Source organism: Aquila chrysaetos, chromosome Z (genome assembly GCF_900496995.4).
Source record: "Aquila chrysaetos chrysaetos chromosome Z, bAquChr1.4, whole genome shotgun sequence".
Classification (NCBI taxonomy): Eukaryota; Metazoa; Chordata; class Aves; order Accipitriformes; family Accipitridae; genus Aquila; species Aquila chrysaetos.
Genome location: NC_044030.1, coordinates 85,164,627 through 85,184,657, shown reverse-complemented (window position 1 = coordinate 85,184,657; position 20,031 = coordinate 85,164,627). Strand labels below are relative to the sequence as shown.

Below are 20,031 nucleotides of genomic sequence, written 5' to 3'. Positions count from 1 at the left end.
TGCGGTGTGTAAGGAATGGGCTTCCCAATGCTGGGCTACGTGTTCCAGGGGTAAAGAAAGCAGCAGTGCTTCATGCAGGCGTTCATCTCCCGCTGTCTCTGCAAGCCCTTAGAGATGTTCTGGAGATGTTCAGAGTGTCCTTTATGTTTTAGCTGAGATGTATCACAATTGTGTATTATTTGGTAGAGTCCAGAATAAGTCCAGCATCCATAATGTAGGTGGTAACAAGGCGAGGGAGACAGAGGCATGTGAAGATGGAAGATTGTTGCGTGATGTGAACGAACTATTAACAAGAAAATGGATTATCTTACAAAAGGTTTTATTCTCTGCTGCAACAGGGATGAGAAGAACCAGTCCATCATCGTGAGTGGTGAGTCAGGTGCTGGAAAGACTGTTTCTGCCAAATATGCCATGCGCTTCTTTGCAACCGTCGGTGGTTCTGCCAGCGACACCAACATCGAAGCCAAAGTCCTTGCATCGAGCCCAATTATGGAGGTAAAAGCTGCATAATTTCCTTTGTCCTGCTTGCAGTGATCACTGTGTCTCTCCAGAAGTCATGAAAACAGTGAGAGCCATAGGGGCTTGTGAGCCAGACCTGATTTGCAGCCTCACGTCAGCAGTGAGCTGGACTGAAAATGCAGAAATACACTGACAGCCTCCATTTAGCCCACCCCAATTGCTCCTGTATTTAATGGTCTTGAAGCTGAGCCTGTGCATCCCCAACACAGCTCCAGGAGCTGGGCTTTGACCAGGGCTCTCGAGCAGAGAGCCCGAGCGGTGCTGCTGGCACCATTAGTGTTTTATCATCTTCATCTTCCTCCTCCTTTTGCCACTGCACGGTACTTCCTAATCTTCTTTAATTGTATAGGCATGAAATAGAAGAGAAAGGGATTACTTAATCTATTTGAGGTATTTCAATGCAGTTTTATTTTTGTTAGTTTTCTGTTGCTATCAATCATATAGGGGAATAACAAGTCCCATCATAGGGAAATCCCTGTTCTGAAGGAAAAAATTTTCTTTTATAAATATAAAAGAAAGGGAAAAAGCAGCTTAGTTTTGGTGCAGTGTGGCCAGATGGTGAAAATAAATGTCTCTGTGCCTAAATCCCATTTTCCAAACATATTTTGGAGTCAGGATGTCTTAATTTGTAAAATATCCAAGTCAGCATGAAGACAAGATTTGGGCTTTTCCAAAGTCAGTTAAGCACTTTGGACGTGTGTGACTTTCTCTTAAAGGCGGGAGCTAGCAGGGCAGCTATAGTTGAGCCCAGCGTTGTCCTGCGCTTATCCTTAGGCTTGGCTTAACCTGCAGGGAGGCTTCCTACTGCAGCGCATCGTGGCTAAATTGTCTAATAGACATGGAGGTAGTGGCTGATCCAGGGTGAAAACCAAGCGCACCCCAGCCCGAGAGGCAGCACGCGTGGTCTAGCATCATGCTGCCTGATGTGGAGTGCAAGCTGGAGTGGTAAAACAAGTGATGGTGCAGACGAGCAGTAAGAAAAAACACGCAGGTGTATGGCTGGCAGAGGACACTCAATGATCTGCCGCAGTGTGGGCTTCATGCTGTTTTACTCCTTTCCTTACCCATCTCCTGTGCCTCTGTGAAATGTAGCTGCAATACCTGGGAACACTTAAAAGCATCCAAGGAAAAATTCATAGTGCACACTGTTCTCCTATATGACCCCATAATTTTATTGCTCTAATTTTCTTGCCTGTGTTCAGTTCTGGATGTAATTTCTAAGTGCTGGGGCTGGGGAACCTGTCTGTCTTTACTGGAAATTGATGAGAACGTTGCCCATGCAAAAAACCATAAAAGAGAATTGCCTGGTTTGCAAAAAACCCAAAGTTAAACTGTGAAGATGGAGTAGAGGGATGTGTGTGTTGTGAAATAGTCCTTAGCGCTGAGGTGCGCTGTGTTCGATGCATGAGATGTATGTATGTCCCTGCTGAGAGATGGGGCAGGTATCTGCTTTATAGACAAGGAATCGAAGCACATGAGATAAGATGATGGTGGTATTCTGGATGTTCAATTCGGCATGCAAAATATCTAGTAGTAGTGTTTGTTGTAGCAGTTTGTGAACTCATTATTTCCCTGGGAAATGGGCATTGGGCTCTGGGCAGAATGAAGTGTGTGCGCTCTGCCCTGCTGCTTTTACGTATGGTCTGGGATGTGTGCTGGAAGGTCGGAGGTGGGAAGTGGGGGCTGTGGAGGTTCTGAGAGCACCATAAGCGATGGGGAAGGGGGAGCTGTGATAAAGGGATAAATAAATGGGCTTTGGGGGAAGGAGGTGCATTAGCTAGCAGAGGATTTGGGTTGGTGGTGGATGGATAGGGCAGGGAGCAGGCAGGGCTTGCTCTGGGTGTGATGCTGAGGCCATCGTGCCTGGGACCCCTCAACCCTTGACAGAGAGGTGGAGCAGCCGAGGGGGCAGGCAGCAAGTAGCAGCTTTGCATGTGCAACAGCCTCTTTGGTGTAGGCAGCACCGTACTGCACAGAGTAATTCCCTGGGGAGTCCACTACATGCAACTGGAGGCATCAGGCCCATGATTAAAAGTTTTGGATGACGTCAATGTGATGCTACAGGTAATACTGTGATTCTTGCTAAGTGTGCATGCTTGGCATGTTCCCCAAGAGCTGCACCGTAGGTAGAGGCGGTCTGCAAGGAGAGCCTGGGAAAGGCAGCCAGCCTTTGAGAGGTGCCCGAGGGCTCTTTCCTGCACATGTCCATTCCCTTCCATCACTTCTCCTGTGCTTGCTTCAGGCTCGTGATCTCAGGACCGGGGAATGGTGGTAGAAAATAAAGCTGGTGTAGCCGTGAAGTGGAATATTGTCTTTTTCTGGCCCTCTTGCATCACCATGAGTTGCTCCTTTGGCTGCTCGATGGATTCTCATCTTTTCAGTGCTGCACCCCTGATTGTTGCACATGGGCTGGATTCCCTCCTCTCCCTTCTGCCGCTGTGTGTGGCAGCATTACCTGCCCGGGAGGTGACAAGTGGGTGCTGGAGAGGCACGGAGGGGCTCTGGCCATGTCACCAAAACTATGGACCAAAGCCCAAACATCTGGAGACACATTGCAGCTGGTTCCCTCCCTCTCACAGGGCTTCATTGCTCATGTCTCCTCCAGGAAAGCTTGCCAGTGTTAACTTGCGAAAAAAGGTGGGGGCATCCTGTAAGACAAAACAGGAGTGCTGTGGCTGTTGGGATGTAGGTGATCTAATCGCTGTACAAATACTCATTGCTGTTCATGTGTATTTTTCTTCCATAAAAATTCTTGAGACACCACGTTTTCGGTGAAGAGTCCTTCCCAAAGTCACATCATTGCTCTGCCTTCTGCATCTGGGAAGGGGTTTCCCTCAAATCCTCCCATGACTGTTTATATAACACTGATTACAAATTTAAATGTTTAAAAATTTTAAAAAAATAAATGAAAAATTAGTGTTTAATTTTGTTTTATGCAGGCAATTGGAAATGCTAAAACAACAAGGAATGACAACAGCAGTCGCTTTGGGAAATATATTCAGATCGGCTTTGATAAAAGATACCACATCATTGGTGCCAACATGAGGACATACCTGTTGGAAAAATCACGAGTTGTATTCCAGGTGAGGAGTTGTGCTTTTTTCCTTCTTTTTTTTTTCTTTGGATGCTGTACTCTGGGAACTTAACAGTCTGGGTCTTTTCTATGGATTAAAAAAACAGCTTTAAAAGTAGCTTTTCTGGAGGACACGGCATCCAGACATGTCCTTCAGGCTTAGTCTTTTGCAGTTGTTCTTGATGATACCAACCTAATGAAACTCATTCTGGAGGAATATGTACCTGGGAGGCTTGTTAGTTGGCCTCTGGTTGTTCCCTCCATTCATCGGAGGCTGGAGCCCTGAGGAGGGACTACTGCTTCTGGCCTGGCTGCTAGGCAGGGATGGAAAGCCTTTCTCTGGGCAACTGCTGAGATTTTTACTGAACCTCATCAAAAGCCAGGAAGAATAAATTGCAGGCAACAGTCTTCAGTGTTGAAGATGGAGGAGAGGCAGAAGAAGGGCTGAGGAGGCTGATGTCTCTGCCACAGCACATCCTGTGGGTTTCTTGTGCAGGACTCAGGACAAGCTTTCTTGGTTTGTGCTATTTCTTTTGCAGGATGGGCAATGTATATTGGTCAGGACAAGGCTTGACACCTCCTTTCTCCCAGGTGGCAAAAGGTCCCTGTCTTCTTGGTGACACTAAGAAAGTCTTGGTGGTGGGAAGCAGGGGATGGGGTCAGGATGGCCCTGGGCTCAGCAAGCACTGGGCTGAGGGTGGGAGCACTCCTGTAACCTCTTCGTGCCTCCGGTAACTCGGTGTTCTCCCCGTAGGCAGAGGACGAGCGCAACTACCACATCTTCTATCAGCTTTGTGCCTCAGCGAGTCTTCCAGAATTCAAAGACCTTGGACTAAGTAAGTACTTCTACCTCCCTGTGCACTGGCAACTGCTGCCTAGGTGTGATGGCAACAGGAAAACATGGTGGGGTTAGAAATGCAGGTGATCGGTGAGGTCGTATGTGCCTGCTCAGTGGGAGGAGGTAAAGGGAGATGAGCTTGAAGGGCCGCTTCTCCCCAGCGGTGCACAGGCTTGCTCATGCCATCTCCAGGGATGTGGCACCTTGGATGAGTGTCGTGGTTTAACCCCAGCCAGCAACTAAGCACCACGCAGCCGCTCACTCACTCCCCCCCCACCCAGTGGGATGGGGGAGAAAATCGGGAAAAAAGAAGCAAAACCCACGGGTTGACATAAGAACAGTTTAATAGAACAGAAAAGAAGAAACGGATAATGATAATGATAACACTAATAAAATGACAACAGCAATAATGAAAGGATTGGGATGTACAAATGATGCGCAGTGCAATCGCTCACCACCCGCCGACCGGCACCCAGCTAGTCCCCCGAGCGGCGATTCCCCGCCCCCACTTCCCAGTTCCTATACTAGATGGGACGTCATATGGTATGGAATACCCTGTTGGCCAGTTTGGGTCAGGTGCCCTGGCTGTGTCCTGTGCCAACTTGTTGTGCCCCTCCAGCTTTCTCGCTGGCTGGGCATGAGAAGCTGAAAAATCCTTGACATTAGTCTAAACACTACTAGCAGCAACTGAAAACATCAGTGTTATCAACATTCTTCTCATACTGAACTCAAAACATAGCACCGTACCAGCTACTAGGAAGACAGTTAACTCTATCCCAGCTGAAACTAGGACAATGAGACACCAGCCCTTGTCGCCTCTGCTGGGCAGCAGCTTGCTGAATGAAGGGCATGAAGTTTGTGATGCGCTGGTCGGTGCTGTTAGGCTCCTGCAAGTGCTGCTGGTGGGTAGGAGCTGTTGCTAGAGGTTAGCCGTGGTGGAAGCCTGTGTATGTTGTAGAAATTCCCTGCAGAACCAGAGTGAACCACGTGCTGTGGTAGATGCCAGCGGATGCAGGGAGATCATGTGTTAATATTGTACGGAACTTGCATAAAGATCTGTCTTTTTAAGTGAAGTGTGAGTATGGGTTGATCTGGCCAAGGTCTTGGCAGGAGCAGTTGTTTCCTTTGAATCCATTATATTTTTTCAATGGTTAACTCCTGGGATATATCCCAAGTTGTTTTTTTTCCCAGGATTTGCAGCAAAACCTTTGTAAGGTACCTGAGTAAGACACTTTTCACTTGCAGCAGGGATGCAGAGATGTGGTGTAATTAATTTTTGATCTTGAATATTTGGTGTTGCTTAGAAAGAGAAGTGAGGCTTAAAACATGCTTTTAAGTATTTAAAATGGGGAGCAAGGCAGGTTGTGATCCCAACGCAGAACATTTTGCTGCTGCAGAGTTGCACAGAGATTTCCATCGTGGCTACAGAGAAGTGGTAGATGGAGAGAGAGGCTTTCGGTTTCTGGGTAATTCTGGACTTGTTTTAATGACTTTTTACATCACTGTAAGCATGTTGGTCGCACTTTTACGGAGTGCTGGTGCTGAAATGGAAGCGCTGCTGTTCTTGTCCTGTTGTCACCAGTAAGCCTTGGTGCATTACCCAACTGTAGTCCATACTCTGCCCAGTGACACCAAACCACACAACCCCATCTGCGAGTTTGCTAAGGTGTAAGATAACTTCTGAGACCGTCTAGGTGTAACCATAATGTTGGTCCCAGTACACCTTGGTGGGAGGTGAAGGCTTTGCATGATTCACTGTGCACCAGCCATAGTGAGAAACCTGGTTCCGTAGGTCAAGGCTTGTGATGGACCTGGGACTCCTTTTGGTCTCTAAGGGTCCCAAAATGATGTTCCTCTGAAAGTGACTTCCCAGCTACTGCCAAAGAGCCTGTGTTTTGTCCCGTTGCATGTTCACGTGACCTCAGAGCACATCTCTGAGCACTTACAAGAGTTTCTGCAGTGGGGTTATGTGCTTCATTTTTGCAAAGATACCCTGAGTAATGCTGTTGTCCACTGGCATCCTAACATTCAGAAATAAATTATTTCAAGCCAGTCTGGGAGACAAGTTGATATTGCAGAGCTGCAGCTGTGAAACCACCTTTCCCTTCTTGGGAACATGTGGATCAGAGGAAGTTATCGGTCTTGTTCAACACGGCTCTCTAAAAGCATCGTCTGTATTTGTGGTGTCTGGTAATAGTGAAGGCTGAGCGCTCCGGGCTCTCCTGGTGCATCACCCAGGACATCTTTATTCTGTTGTCACTGTGGCTCTCGACTTCGGTGTCTCAAGGGAGACTGCGTAATGGCAACAGCTGGCGGCGTAGGAGGTGGTGGGTGCCAGGGCCGTTAGCCCACAAGGAAGCTTTCTTGGGTCATTTCTAATCAAAATTTGATGTTGTCAGTGTGTGTCAGTCTCCAGCTGCGCTCTTCCATGGTGTTTGTGCATTTGCTGTATCACAGCCTGCACAGGTATCCATACAGCCTGCTGCTTGTGCGTTTGGGTAAAATGCAACAACAGAAAAAGAAATGATTCTTTCTAAAGTTAAAGGTGTGTGTCTTTGGTGTTTCCTGCACTGTCACCTTGCAACAGCTTAAAAATGCCTCCCTGAAATGTTTTTGTAGCTGGCAGATGCGGCGCTGCTCATGTGCTCGGCGGGGATGGGATGGCTTCTGGGGACGGGGACGTGGGTGCCGTGAGCTGCTTTTGTTGGGGTGAACCAGGCTCTGCCCTGACCTGTTAAATTACTAGTGCTGGGCAGTTTTCTCTGAGTGCAGATGTGTGCCATTCACTTATTTTTCTTTCTTTTGAAGGTTCTTTTTCACTACCAACTTTGCATCAGATTTACTAGCCTGTATTTCAAGATGACTAGTCAAACCCCAAACTTATTTACTCACATGAGCTGTACCTTACCTACCTGACAACCTTATCTTCCCAAGGCTTATACAAAACAGGGAGTATCTTGATGTGAAAATCCACCTTTTATTAGACAGAGTAGAACATATATTTTTCCATATCAAAAGTAGGAGCTGTTGTTTCTCCTTTGGGTCTTGCACATGCAAAGAATTGTTGTTACTCTCTTTTATATTGCAAAATGCTGGAAAACAAAGAGTCTCTAAACTTAGGTGAGCCCAGCAGGGCAAACCAGTAAGTGTTGGCTCTTCAGTCGGAGCGATCCTGAAGGCTTGATTTTAAACTAGAAAGTAAATATTTGACTTAAAACGCAGGAATCTGTGTGCAATGCAGTGCCTTTCGAAGTGTGGTGTCTTAACTTAATGATGCCTGGGCAATGGTGCAAAGCAGGAATATGTTTTATTTGTTTGCAGTGAATCAAAGGGTTTCTGTGGTTATTAAAATCATTGCACACATACTGAAACGTAAATATTGGAGTCAGTTATACCAGAGATGACTTGAGGCAGAAACAGATCCCAGCGTGGATGGTTAAAATTGGAGGCTGATGTCCTGGTCGCATCAACTACTGCCAGCCCTGGATGCATCTTGCAGGGTGACATGCAGCAACATCAAGTTGTTAATGTGATGTGCTCCATCATGAGCTGGATGAACTCCTGTCGTGCTGGGGCGACCAGGATGGACGCTGGCTCTCTGACCCCAATCAGCATTTTGTGCCCCTTGTTGCCGATGCTCCAGCAACGAGCAGGGTTACTGAAACCTCTAGGTCCCAGGGCTTTGTACGCCAAAAAGAATTAAATGTTTTTCCTGTAAGAAAGTTGTCCTGAAAGTACAGCTAATGCACAAGCCTGTGGGAGGGCTGGGAAGGGATGAGGACCTTCTGGTGGCAATGTGAGTCAAAGAAAGTACAGATTGCAGTGATTTTAAAGGTTACCAGCAGGCTGATGTGGAACGCACAGTAGGCTGTATTTCTCATTATTTTCATGATACTTGGGTAATATGTTTGTGAGTGTTAATGATCTTTCTGAGCTTTTCTTGGCAAGTCACTCACTCCTACCTGGTTTGAAACGAGCTGAAGCCGGTGCTGAGAACTGATTCTGGGTGGGATGGAGAGGCTGTCCACCTCCTGGGCTCCCCCAGCACACCCTGGGGCCAAGCCTGCTCCAGCTCTGCCAGGACTCAGCCTGGCAGCCTTGGGCACATACCTTAATGGTTTTGACCTTAAATAACCCATTGTTTTAAGGAGGGGCGATTGCATGTGAAGCTTTTTAAAGTGGATATAAATCCTGCGATCTCTTGTTGTGTCTGCATTTGAAATGCCTCTTGGTCTCCATAGGATTTAGCTTTGCGTCGCCCTGAAATAACTTTGCTAAAGCACAGATGCTTAAATGGTGTAATGCTGGCACCGTGAGCATTTCTCCATTCCCTTTGCTCCGTGGATTTAAGGCGTTATGTGGGAAAGGTGTTAAAATGTCTGAATTGGTCACAGGTATATAAAACTTCAGTACTTGAAGTAATACGCACCTGTGCAACAGAATTTGAATCCCAAATATAACACAGCTCTCCCCTGGTTGAACTTGCTTTGCATGGGGAAGGGGTTTAAGCCCTGCAAGAAATAGTTACAGTCATAGTTATCGGGGTTATACTTCATCCATTTCTAAGTAAAACTGAGGTTGAAAGGAGATGGGTGCTTTTTGGGGATGGGCAGGATGGGGGACAGGGACCATCCTAGTGCATGCTCTGGAAAGCTACTGCTTGCTGATGCATTTCTTCTGTTTATTTTCTTCTAGCATGTGCCGAAGACTTTTTCTACACTTCTCAGGGAGGTGACACGTCTATCGATGGCGTGGACGATGCTGATGACTTTGAGAAAACCAGGCATGCCTTCACCCTGCTTGGTAAGGGCTTGCTCTGCTTGGAGCCTTCCCAGCAGAAGTCTCTTGCAAACATTTTCAGCCTGAATTATATGACCCTCCTGTAACACTAAGAGGTATAAATCCATGTTCCTATTGACCTAGTTGGCTTTACCTTGTTCTTTAGTATGAGCTGCAGTAGTGTCTCTCACAGCTATCTGCAAAGTAGCAGTGAAATAGAGGAGGACACTGAATTTAAGTGAAACCTAAATAAACCATTCTGGAGTCAAAGGTGTGCTGCAGCTTTGACTTGCTATTTTTTACCCTATTTACAAGCAGGAAAACGTCTATTACTCTGCAGTTCAATCTGTATTTACGTTGAGGGTGATGTCACTTCATGACCATCACAGTATTGTACCAAGTAGCTGATTCCTGGGAATAATGAGCTTAGTACATCCCTGCTGTGCAGAGTCCACGTTTGCATGGCCAGCTGCAAAATCTACCACTGCAATAACCACCCGTTCATGCTGCAGTGGAGCAGTGCTGTAGTGTGCCTGCAGCAGTGACTGTTTGCAAGGAAAAACAATTTTTGCAGGTGAAAACTTTCCCAGTTTATTAATATTTATCTGAAACCAAGTTTTAAAATTCTGTTAAGTGTTGGTGTCTCTCCAGTGCATTTCATTTGTTGGGAGAGGAGCTCATGATGTTCACAGCCAGCTGTGAAATCCCCCCCAGCAGCTGTATCGCAGCCACTGCGCTGTGCCGGCAGTGAGCGTGGGGATTTATTTCAAGTGTTATGACTGCAAGTGTTTCCCCCAAATTTGTCCTCTTGTGTTTTAGATGGGCTCAATCTCTTTTTCTTCGGGGTGACAGCGGGGTCTTTCTTTACCCTCCTCTTGTCTGGCTGCTGTGACTTCTAACTGTTAACTACTTAAAAAACAAACAAAAAATTATTCCAGTGGTTGCTCCAAACTTGCCCACAGGTCTGTAATCCCCAGGGAACTCTCTCCCCATCCCCTTGTAACATGTAGTCTCTCTTTTGTCCCCTTCTCTGCCTCCCCAAGCAGACCCCCTGTCTCCTTGCTGGTCCCTGTGGAGCACTGTGCAAGCATCTTCCTCTGCTGCCAATTTGATGATGTTTTCCTGCTCTTCACATGGTTCCTCTGGCCCTGCCTTTCCTCATTTTCCTTCAGCGTTTCCCAGCTCTGTCTGCTTCTGTTTAGGGCCTGGTGAAATTGCTGCTACAGTTTCTAGTCTTGCCTTTTTATGTGTAACAAGGAGAAGTCAGATTTATCTGCAAATCCCCACGCTAGCCAGGCTTAACTCCAATTAAGAGTGCCAAGTAACAGCAGAGCATTGCTCCTTTTAGTAACCTTGAAACATTTCTCACTGTGCTGATAACAGAAAAGTCCCGAGAGGGAGAAAGGGAAGCTCTTGATAATTCAAAAACCAGCAGGTGATGGCTCAGACCTTGGGTGGATAATTAGGACACCAGCACTGAACACAAAAGGGACACAGAAGCCCAGTTGGGACGTGAAAATGCAAGATACGGCAAGAAAGCTGTGTGCAAGCTGCTGCTGAGCAAAGCTCCTGCTGGGAATGCCTGCAAAAGCCTGCCAGAAAAATATATAAAGCAATAACATCTTACACCCCCAGTGAAGACCCACAATGCGTAGCTCCTGTTGAGACACTGAGGACTGTAAGACAGAGCTCCACATCACCTCCCTGGTGACTTGCTGTATCCAGCTGTAGTACCAGTCTGGAGGCGTTGTGCATCATGTGCACACCTTTAATTTTCTCTTCTGTTTGTGGGATACCGGCAATAAGTTGTAATTTCTGTGCTTCAGTTGTCAGCAGGGTCTCACTGTTTGACTACTATCTCAGAGAAGCAACTCCTTGTTCTATAAAAGCCTCAGAGCCCTTATAGCTTTGATCCCGTTTGATCGTTATGGAGTAGCATCCTTGGTTACGTGCACAATAGTATTAAACCCATCTGTGATAAAATTGCTTTGATGAAACCGTTAGGGGTCAAGAAATAACATAAGGAGCTCCTCTCGCAGTATCCACTGTCACTTTTGAGTGATGACTTTACTGAGAGTTTATGATGAGTTTATTGTGAGAGGTGTGATAACTCTGAAAACCAACAGCCCGGGAAGGAAATCAAGCACCACAAACTTTTTCAAATAAAATGAAAATTGCAGTTTGTTTTCTGTTGAGACAATCAGATATCAATTGTTCCCATAGGAGTGAAGGAGTCTCATCAGACAACCATTTTTAGGATAATTGCTGCCATTCTGCACCTAGGGAACTTGGAAATCCAAGCGGAAAGAGACGGTGATGCCTGTAGCGTATCGGTAAGTCACTAGCAAGAGTGGGGCACATGGAGAGCTTTGTATGCTCATAAATTGGGCCGCGTTGGATGTGTTGAGCTTCGCAGCAGTATTCTTTGGTAGAAAGCCCTTTTCCTCCTGGTTTTCTTTGCTTTTTTCAAAAACACATCATGATTTTCTGGTTGCTTTGTTTTTCGTGGAAGACTGTATTATTTCTCCTCTTTAGCCAGCCTGTAAGCTAGGTGATTCAAAGGTCTCTTACCACCTTAAGTCCCGACCCATCTTTAACTCTTCCTGCTTTCTTAAAAAACTTGGTGCACAGAATATTGGGGGAACGGTGACTCCCACCAGCAGAAGGTGTGATGCTCAACAACTGCTTTGCTACAGGCAAAGCCATGAGGCTGCTGCTTGTAATGTGGCCATCCAGTATCCAAAGGAGCACTGCACAGTTAATTAGCAAGAATAAGTAAGACTAAAGATGCCTTAGTGGTTGTCTTTCTGTGTTTGTTTAGGGAGGAAAAAAAGGGATTTTATGCAAAATACTGTCCTGTCAATTATCATTGTATCCCAGACTGGGTTGTTTGTTCCTAATCAAAGTGTTAAAATGGGTTCTGCACACACTTTTAATGGTACCTTTGAGATAATGTGGTGTGCAATTAGTTAGGTGCTGGGGGTAATTTGCTTGATATTTGGCAACATGAATACGTGAAAGTGGTCTGCTCCGACAGTGTTGAGTTTTGTAATGGAGTTCATTTGTTTAATTACCTTCAGATGTAATTGCATGGTATTACATCAATTCTGTTATGACTTTGAAACCATGGTCAAAAAGGTATCATAGCAATAAAGCATCCTAGATGTCCTTTAAAATGCATTTTTCTTTCCGTCCCCAAACCCGTCCAGCTTCTGTACGTGCATGTATATAACTGGAAACAATTTACTTCCTTTAGATGTGTATTATTACACTGAGGAAAGGGAAATTGATTTCTCATTGTCCAAAAGGCAGTGCCCGCTATCTTAGCATAATAGAGACTCAGAACTGCCTTGTCTTAGTTTGAGGGGGTAAAAATACAATGCACTAGAGAAAATGAAGTTCACATTTCATTTTATTGATTATGCAAAACACAAGCCCTTCTGGTAATGCACATTTTGCAAGTTTGTTATTCAAAATGGGGTTAGTTTGTAAAAGGCATGGTGTAATGGCATGCCCTAAGCTTTAACTTAAGGCTTAAGCAAGGTTGCTCTGAAGGAGTGTGTAGTTGCAGCTCAAGGAGGAGTAAAGTGGAGAGTGCTCTTTCCCATTAGCAGTCACTGTGGAAATGCGCTGTTTATGAACATCGAGACCTTAAGGCTAGCCAGAGCAGAGCAAAGCCATAGGGTGTGCCACCGTTCAGAGCTCCATGTGAGCAGTTTCATCCGTGTCCGTGAAGACTAGTGCAACTGGATGAGTGCTCATTGCTTTTCTGTTTCCTATCAACCACAGAGAAACACAGTATTTCCCTAGATAGGTATGAAATGCTGTTAATTTCTTGCACTGATCTGGGAACTTGATGTTAAAACTCCCATTTTGGAGTGTCACCAACCTGATAACTTTGCTTCTCGTTACCCCCAGAGCGAGGACGAGCACTTGAACAACTTCTGCGGCTTGCTGGGAGTGGAGTACAGCCAGATGCAGCACTGGCTTTGCCATCGCAAGCTCGTCACCACGTCCGAGACCTACGTGAAGAGCATGTCTGTGCAGCAAGTGGTGAACGCCAGGAACGCCCTGGCCAAGCACATCTATGCCCGGCTCTTCAACTGGATCGTGCAGCACATCAACAAGGCCCTGCACACCACCGTCAAGCAGCACTCCTTCATCGGCGTGCTCGATATCTATGGGTAGGCACGCTTTCTGCTTTTAAGGCTGTTTAATTAGTCCTGTATGATTTGTCTTGCCCTTCTGATAATGCATGCTTGACCTTGACTTGTGGCAGGTGATGGCAATAATAGTAGGGGATCCATGAAACCGCAGTCATGTGTGGTTTGCAGTTTTGATTCGCCTTTAAATTATGCAACCCCGAAATGGTGCATGCAGATCTGTTTGAGTGCTGGTTTTGGGGATTTACCTCCCATGCTCTTCCTGTTTGGGATTTCTGTCCCCTGTGCTGTTTAAAGCATCAAGTTTAAAGATGAGCTGGGGTAAAGGTGCCAATGTGGAGGCTAAAGACTGCATTTGGCTCTGCCTGGTGTTGCTGTGGGGTTTAAAGAAACTACTTTGGTTCTTCAGCTGTGAAACTGCTGCTGCAGGGCCCTTGTGCAGCGAGAACTTTCGGAGGACTTTGGGAAGCTGCAGCGGTGGGGTAAGGTGCAAAAAGCTCTGCTATAACCGAGGGCAAGGCTTGCAGCCTGCAACTTAAGGCTAAGAGTTGTAGCCGCTCCAGGAGCTGGTCCCTGACCCAGTGCAGTCGCTGTGCTTGCTCAATCCCAAAATCTCATGTAATGGCAGACTCCTTGTAAGGTCTGTCAGATCTACGTAAACCTGAAGTTCAGAATGAAATCCTGCTGAAGCAGTTCTGGGTCAGCTGCAGAAAGCTTTTATGGCTATAATACCTACACGGTTACTGGAACTGGATCTTGTGTATAAAACCTCCCATGGGGTTTCTACAGCTGCTGGTGTTTGGGATATTGATTTTAACATCTGTTGGACAGCCACGGCAGCAGAAAGTGTGCCAGAAAGTGCTGGAGCATCGGTGTAGCCCACTGCCTGCTCATCTCCATCAGCAACTGCTGGCATACGGCAAGGTTTGCAGGAACACTTGTATCAAGTATGATAAGAATACAGTCCTCTCTGGTTTGGGATTTCAGTGGGATGACCTGAGGTGGTGAGGGTGCTGTCAGAGGTTTGCAAGTGTCTGTCTTAGGTAGATAGCACAGGACGCAGAGGATCTTAAAACATCAGTTGTTTCCCCTCATTGTCCCTAAAAATAGAGATTTCTGCGGGCTGGGATATGATAAATAAAGCTTTGAGATGGAGCCGCATGCATGATAGTGGGTCAATGCAGAAAATTGGATGTCTGAATTAGAAAATCAGACACGGTCTTTCAGAAATCTGAAAAAAAGGAGTCTTGAGGATAACGCTTGTGGAAGGTTAAGTTGGGCTTGAAAACCTGTTAGTGTGGAAGAAATACGTCCCTTAGCTGCAGGTCTCCTGTGCATCATGTCCAGCACGTGGGCCAGCAGATGCTTTTACAGCACTGGTGTCACCGCTGGGTACAGAAGGATTTTTTTTCTATGGGGACCTGCAGGTCCTGTCGAAAGAGGTGAGTTTGCAGGTGAAGGATGTCCATGCTCCAGGCCATAATGCTTGTGTGTGAGTCCAGTCTCCTAAAGAGACCATAAATCCCTTTCAGAAGTGGGTGTTGCTGTCTAAATGCTGAGTAATTAACAATGCAGGGACTTGGGGTGCTGACAACGTAACTCTCTGCAGTCCTTGAAAGTGGTTTGGTTCCCCAAACTCAGGTTATTTGGGAGTTTTAGTGCATTCTGCCAAATATTGGAAATTTGTTTTCCCCAAATGTCTGTTGTTTTTCCTTTTCCTCTAGGAGAGGAATTAAGCTAGAAAGGCAGGGAGCCTGCAAGCAGCCTTCATCACATGTCCCTGACATCCTGAGAGCATCTCTGTCCTGGTGCTCCTGGGGGAGGACTGTCCCCATGGGTGGGATTTCTAGGGACAGGGTCCAAACCAAGGGTGCAGAGGCTGTGGGGTTTGTGTCCTAATTCTCTAATGCTTGACTCCCTTAATTCTCTGCTAACACTGAGGTGAAAGGATGCAGCATTAAAAGCCTTTATGTATTTATTGCAAGTGCGTCATTTGCTATAGTAGCAATACTGCAATCCTTCTGAAGAGTGGATTCATGTGGCATTCCTGGACTTGGTGGGGTTGGCTTGTTTTTCCTCTGTTTGCCATGTGAAGGGAAGTGTGAACACCCAGGCGGCCAGCTGTATGCTGGACTTATTTATGAACTTTAAATATTTCAGTATAAACCCTGGTGCTGCAGTGGATTTAGGAGATATCAGTCGCACAGCAGAATAGGGAACAGGAGAAAAGCCAAAATGCAGAATTTAGCCCCCAACATCTGCTCATGAGAGCTGTCCCCAAGCTGGGATGTGCCTTTCCGAGAGCCACAGTGATAGGTTGGAGTGGTGACTATGCTTATTTTTTGCACCAAGATATAGTGCACTAAAATGAATAGAAAACGAGTGGCCGTTGGTTTGCTTTTTGCACTAGGATGTCATCTTAGTGCAGGCACTTTGTGCGGGTAGGACCTCCTGGCGAGGGCATACGTGGAGCTGGCGACCAAACTGCTCTGTCAATTAGCAAATTGCGCTGGCAGGGTCCCCTTAATTAGCGACTTCATGAAATCTCCCTTGGAGCTGGTGTTCTACAGCTGCTCTGCCCCCGGCTGGCACTCACTGAGAGGGTTCATAAATCACATCTGGTGTCTCTGAAGTGGAAAAAGAGTTTCCACTCCGATATCTTTTCCCCTTGTACCCTCGCTCTTGTGTTTTTCCACCTAGCTCAACGTGCCTCTCCATCTCTGTTTTAATTAAATCTTTTCTTGCCCTGTTGCTCTGATCATGAACCTGCAGGAGTTGGTATTTTTCAAGCAGTCCTGGGGAAGTCGCATCCCTTTAGTTGCAAGAGCTGAAGGCACCGATCTGCTCGGTGCGATGGCCGTGCAACCAAGATCAAGCACAGTGGGAGCTCTTCAAGGACACGTTCACCACTGAGGCTCTGGCCACGTGTTTAATATAAACATTCATTGGTCCCAGACACCAGATTTAGTTGCAGTAAAGATTGTAAAGCTCTGTTCCTGGGATGGGGATGCGTTGAACATCCTCTGCTTGGCACAGGCTGCACTGACGCCAGGGGCAATGCCAGCCCCTGGACAGACAGAGGGGAAGTGGTCCTGGGTTTCCTCAGGTGCTGTGGGGCTGATAAAAGCACAAAAGTGGCTCCTTTCTCCCATTCCCCCTTCTCCTTTTGCATTTTTGCATTGCCTTTCCTCAAGGACTCGGGTGTTTTGTATGGTGAGGGCATTACCACCTGGCAATACCTGGGGAATAACTGCATCACATAGATGACAGCCAGGTAGTCCTCAGAAAGTACCAGAAATACTGATTTTTATTTTTTTGGGGGGCGGTGGGAAAAAAAAAAAAAAAAAAGGGACTTCATTTGTTCAGTGCTTTAAGACTGTTCTGCCAGCTGCTACAGCACCTATTACCGGAGCAATTATTTCACCGTGCATTTATCATTACAGCAGCTTATTCGTTAAGCACAGGGAGCCTTGCCACTTCTCCCCTTAGTTTAATCCTTACAGTCATGTGTCAAAGACTTTTTTCCTCCCCCTTCCAACTGTGCCTTAAAAATAGAAATATAAATAACATAATTCCCTGTGGTAGCTGAAAAATGTCTTTTTTTTTTAAGAGCAAACCCAGCTCCCTGTGCCTGTCCCTGGGCATCACGTGCTTCAGCCCTGACCGCCCCAGCGGCTCTGCTGACTTTCTGCTGCCTGCTTGCCTGTAGTTTGTGTTATTAAAACTGCATATTTTTTCTTTTCTAATTGTGACTAGGAAGACAGTTTTGAGCTTGGTTTGGAGTTGGCTGATGGACTGTGGAGGGGTGGGATGATGTTTCTGTGAGGGGAGCTTTGGAAGCCCTGGTGAAGAGGGGGATCACCAAGACCAACACCAAACTCCCTCTAAGAAATGTGTTAGAATTGGAGCTGAAAGCACCATTTCTCCCTCTGCCTTCCAGAAGTCGCTTGCTCACATGTATCTAATTTTTGTGCTATCAGGGATGCAATACAGAGGCTATAATTATGAATTTAATACCTTCTTTTTCTGCTCTATTGAATTGCATTAAAATCACCATGTTGGGTCTTTTAAGACAGCAGCTACTGTTTCTCCATCACCTTTGTAGTGAATATATTTGGACTTAATATTTCATAATATTTTTCCCTGAGAGAGGCTGTTACATTTCTCATCTCAGACAGCACTACTGCCTGATGGGCAGGAAGCTACAGTCGTCCCGAATATCTCATTCGTGCATAGCAGAAGAGACCTCTTGAATCCCTTGGGTTGTGGCAAGGAAAGATAGACGTTTCGGGGAATGAGGAATAAAGTGTAGATCTGGGATAGGAGGAACACGAAGAGATGGTTGAATAACTGGTGTTCCCTGTCACGCAGATGACACTATTGCAGAGAAAAGTTGATTTTGAGACAAAGCAATGCTTAATACTGATTTATTCATTGCTTTGCAGGTTTGAAACTTTTGAAGTGAATAGCTTTGAACAGTTCTGTATCAACTATGCCAACGAAAAGCTCCAGCAGCAGTTCAACTCGGTAAGGTCAGCTTGGAAGCGTTCCATAAAACTTAACAGAAAACATATCAAGGCCGGATTATTGTGTGTCTGGTTTCTGCTTAATTGCACTTACCTGCAGCCTGGCCAGATCGCATGGCCAGCATGAATGTAGTCCTTGGGATACCATCTCTCCTGGGCAATGATTGTGCATTGCAATTGCACTAAATATTCATATCAAGTTTAAAATACTGCTTGATTGATTTATAAGCTTGGTACTGGAAACAGGTTTGCAAATGGCTTATGCAAAATTTCATTGATGGTTTTGGATAAGTAGATAGTTTGCCAATTTTTTTTTTTTATAGTTTCAATCCTAAACCGAAACCTGGATAGTCTCGTGCTGAGTCCTGATTTCCAGTGTGAGATAAAGCATGGGTGGAAACCTGCCCATTATGTGGCTTAAACCTCTGCAATGAAAACTCTGTACTAAATAGCAGGATTGGATGCACTTCCCATTTTTCACTTGGACATGCCTCACAAAAAACCTGAGATTCTTCTATTTTATTAAATACAAGCGCTTACCTGCACTGGAAATGAAACCAGTAAGGGATTGTTTTCTGCTTTTGTTGTAAGCAGGGAAAAAATCACTATTAGTTTCAGGATACAAGGGAAAACTTGTTAAATTTAAGCAGCTAATTATTGTGGAGTAGTTTGGCACTTTGAAACTGTATCATATGCATGGATGTGAACACTTGCAGTATATCTCATGCATCAGATCACCACTGCTAAAAATGAAAAGTAAATTATGGATTGTATTTGCACTATTCATATCTTACTTGGTACGTACAACTATCACTTCTGAAGCTTATAAATTCAAACTCTGAGATGACATGTTTGAAGAGATTTTAAAAAGCTATCTTTGAAGAAAAAAGTGCGTTTGAAAAATCATTTTTTAATATGCTTAGAGTATCTCAGAAATAGCCAGAGACAATTTATCTGCTAGAGCAGAGGTCTGAGATATATAAGCCATGCAAAGACTTTTTTTTTTTTTTTTTTTTTTTTTTTAAATAAGAATCTGCAATAGAAGTGTTCCTGAGTCAGTTAGATACTGCTGCTGATATCCTTTCTAGGACGTTGGGTGCTCTCTGTGAAGCTCTGCTCACAGATGGGGTCACATGCGCTCAGCCCTGGCTGGGCTCCCAGCTTGTGAACCTGCTGCAGCTCACTAGTTTAATCAGCAGAGCACTAAAGGAGAGAGGGATTTTTCTTAGCCCAAGAGATATATATGTCATTGTCATTTCAATATATGGCTTCCACCTAGATGTAGTGACAGCTTCAGTCATTTTCTAGTGAAAGTCATTTAAAGCCTTTTTTCTTTTTCCTACCCCATGGTTTCCTAGTGTAAAGCTTTTATTTTCCTTGCCAGAAGCTAGATTGTGTAAATGGCAGAGGCTGTACAAAGCTGTACGTGAGGGCACCTAAAGTTTCTATGGCTTCTGGATGTACTGATGGAATATTTTATTCCAGTGGGGACAAGTGGGTGAACGGGGAAGGGGCTGGTGCTGTGGTGGCTGGGATCGTGGTCAGTAACTCTGTTGTTTTTCCACTCTCAGCACGTGTTTAAGCTGGAACAAGAAGAGTACATGAAGGAGGGAATCCCTTGGACTCTCATAGACTTCTACGATAACCAGCCCTGCATAGACCTTATAGAGGCAAAACTTGGTATCTTGGACTTACTGGATGAAGAATGCAAGGTAAAGAGGATCATCCACCTTTTTGCTGGCATTTTTATTTTTATAAAAGGTTAAAGAATGGGCTTTAACCTGTGGTAGCTTGCAAGAGGGTAAACATCTCCTTTCACATGCATTGCCAGGTGCTCATGGCTAGGGTAGGCTGTTGGCATTTGCTTTGCTTTGCTTTAGGACTATCTAGAGCTTCCTTGGCAGAGGTTTGCTACCAGCCTGGGTACCTGATCTCACCACGTGTTGCCAGAGCTCATGTTTCTGGCCTCACTGCACTTAGGAGTAGCCTTTGCTTGCGACTTTTTCTTCAGTGTTACCCAAGAGCTGGAGTTCCTCCCTGTCTCAAGCCTTACTTTGTGCCAAGGGAAACCTGGGTTGTCTTGTGATAGCTATTTGGGGTAAAGTCGATTGCATTTAGTGTACAGACTTCAGA

General features: G+C 45.6%; 1 protein-coding gene across 5 annotated transcripts in view; it reads left to right on the top strand.

The window, feature by feature from the left end:
- MYO5B (myosin VB) overlaps positions 1-20,031 on the top strand; it is a 171,949-nt gene that overhangs the window by 70,006 nt on the left and 81,912 nt on the right. For all 5 annotated transcript variants that reach the window (XM_030005719.2, XM_030005720.2, XM_030005718.2 and 2 more), the window contains 8 exons: positions 339-495; positions 3,459-3,602; positions 4,347-4,428; positions 9,126-9,233; positions 11,433-11,542; positions 13,128-13,393; positions 17,818-17,899; positions 19,470-19,610. In XM_030005719.2, coding sequence (XP_029861579.1) covers positions 339-495; positions 3,459-3,602; positions 4,347-4,428; positions 9,126-9,233; positions 11,433-11,542; positions 13,128-13,393; positions 17,818-17,899; positions 19,470-19,610 — 1,090 coding nt within the window. The remainder of the gene's footprint in view (positions 1-338; positions 496-3,458; positions 3,603-4,346; positions 4,429-9,125; positions 9,234-11,432; positions 11,543-13,127; positions 13,394-17,817; positions 17,900-19,469; positions 19,611-20,031) is intronic.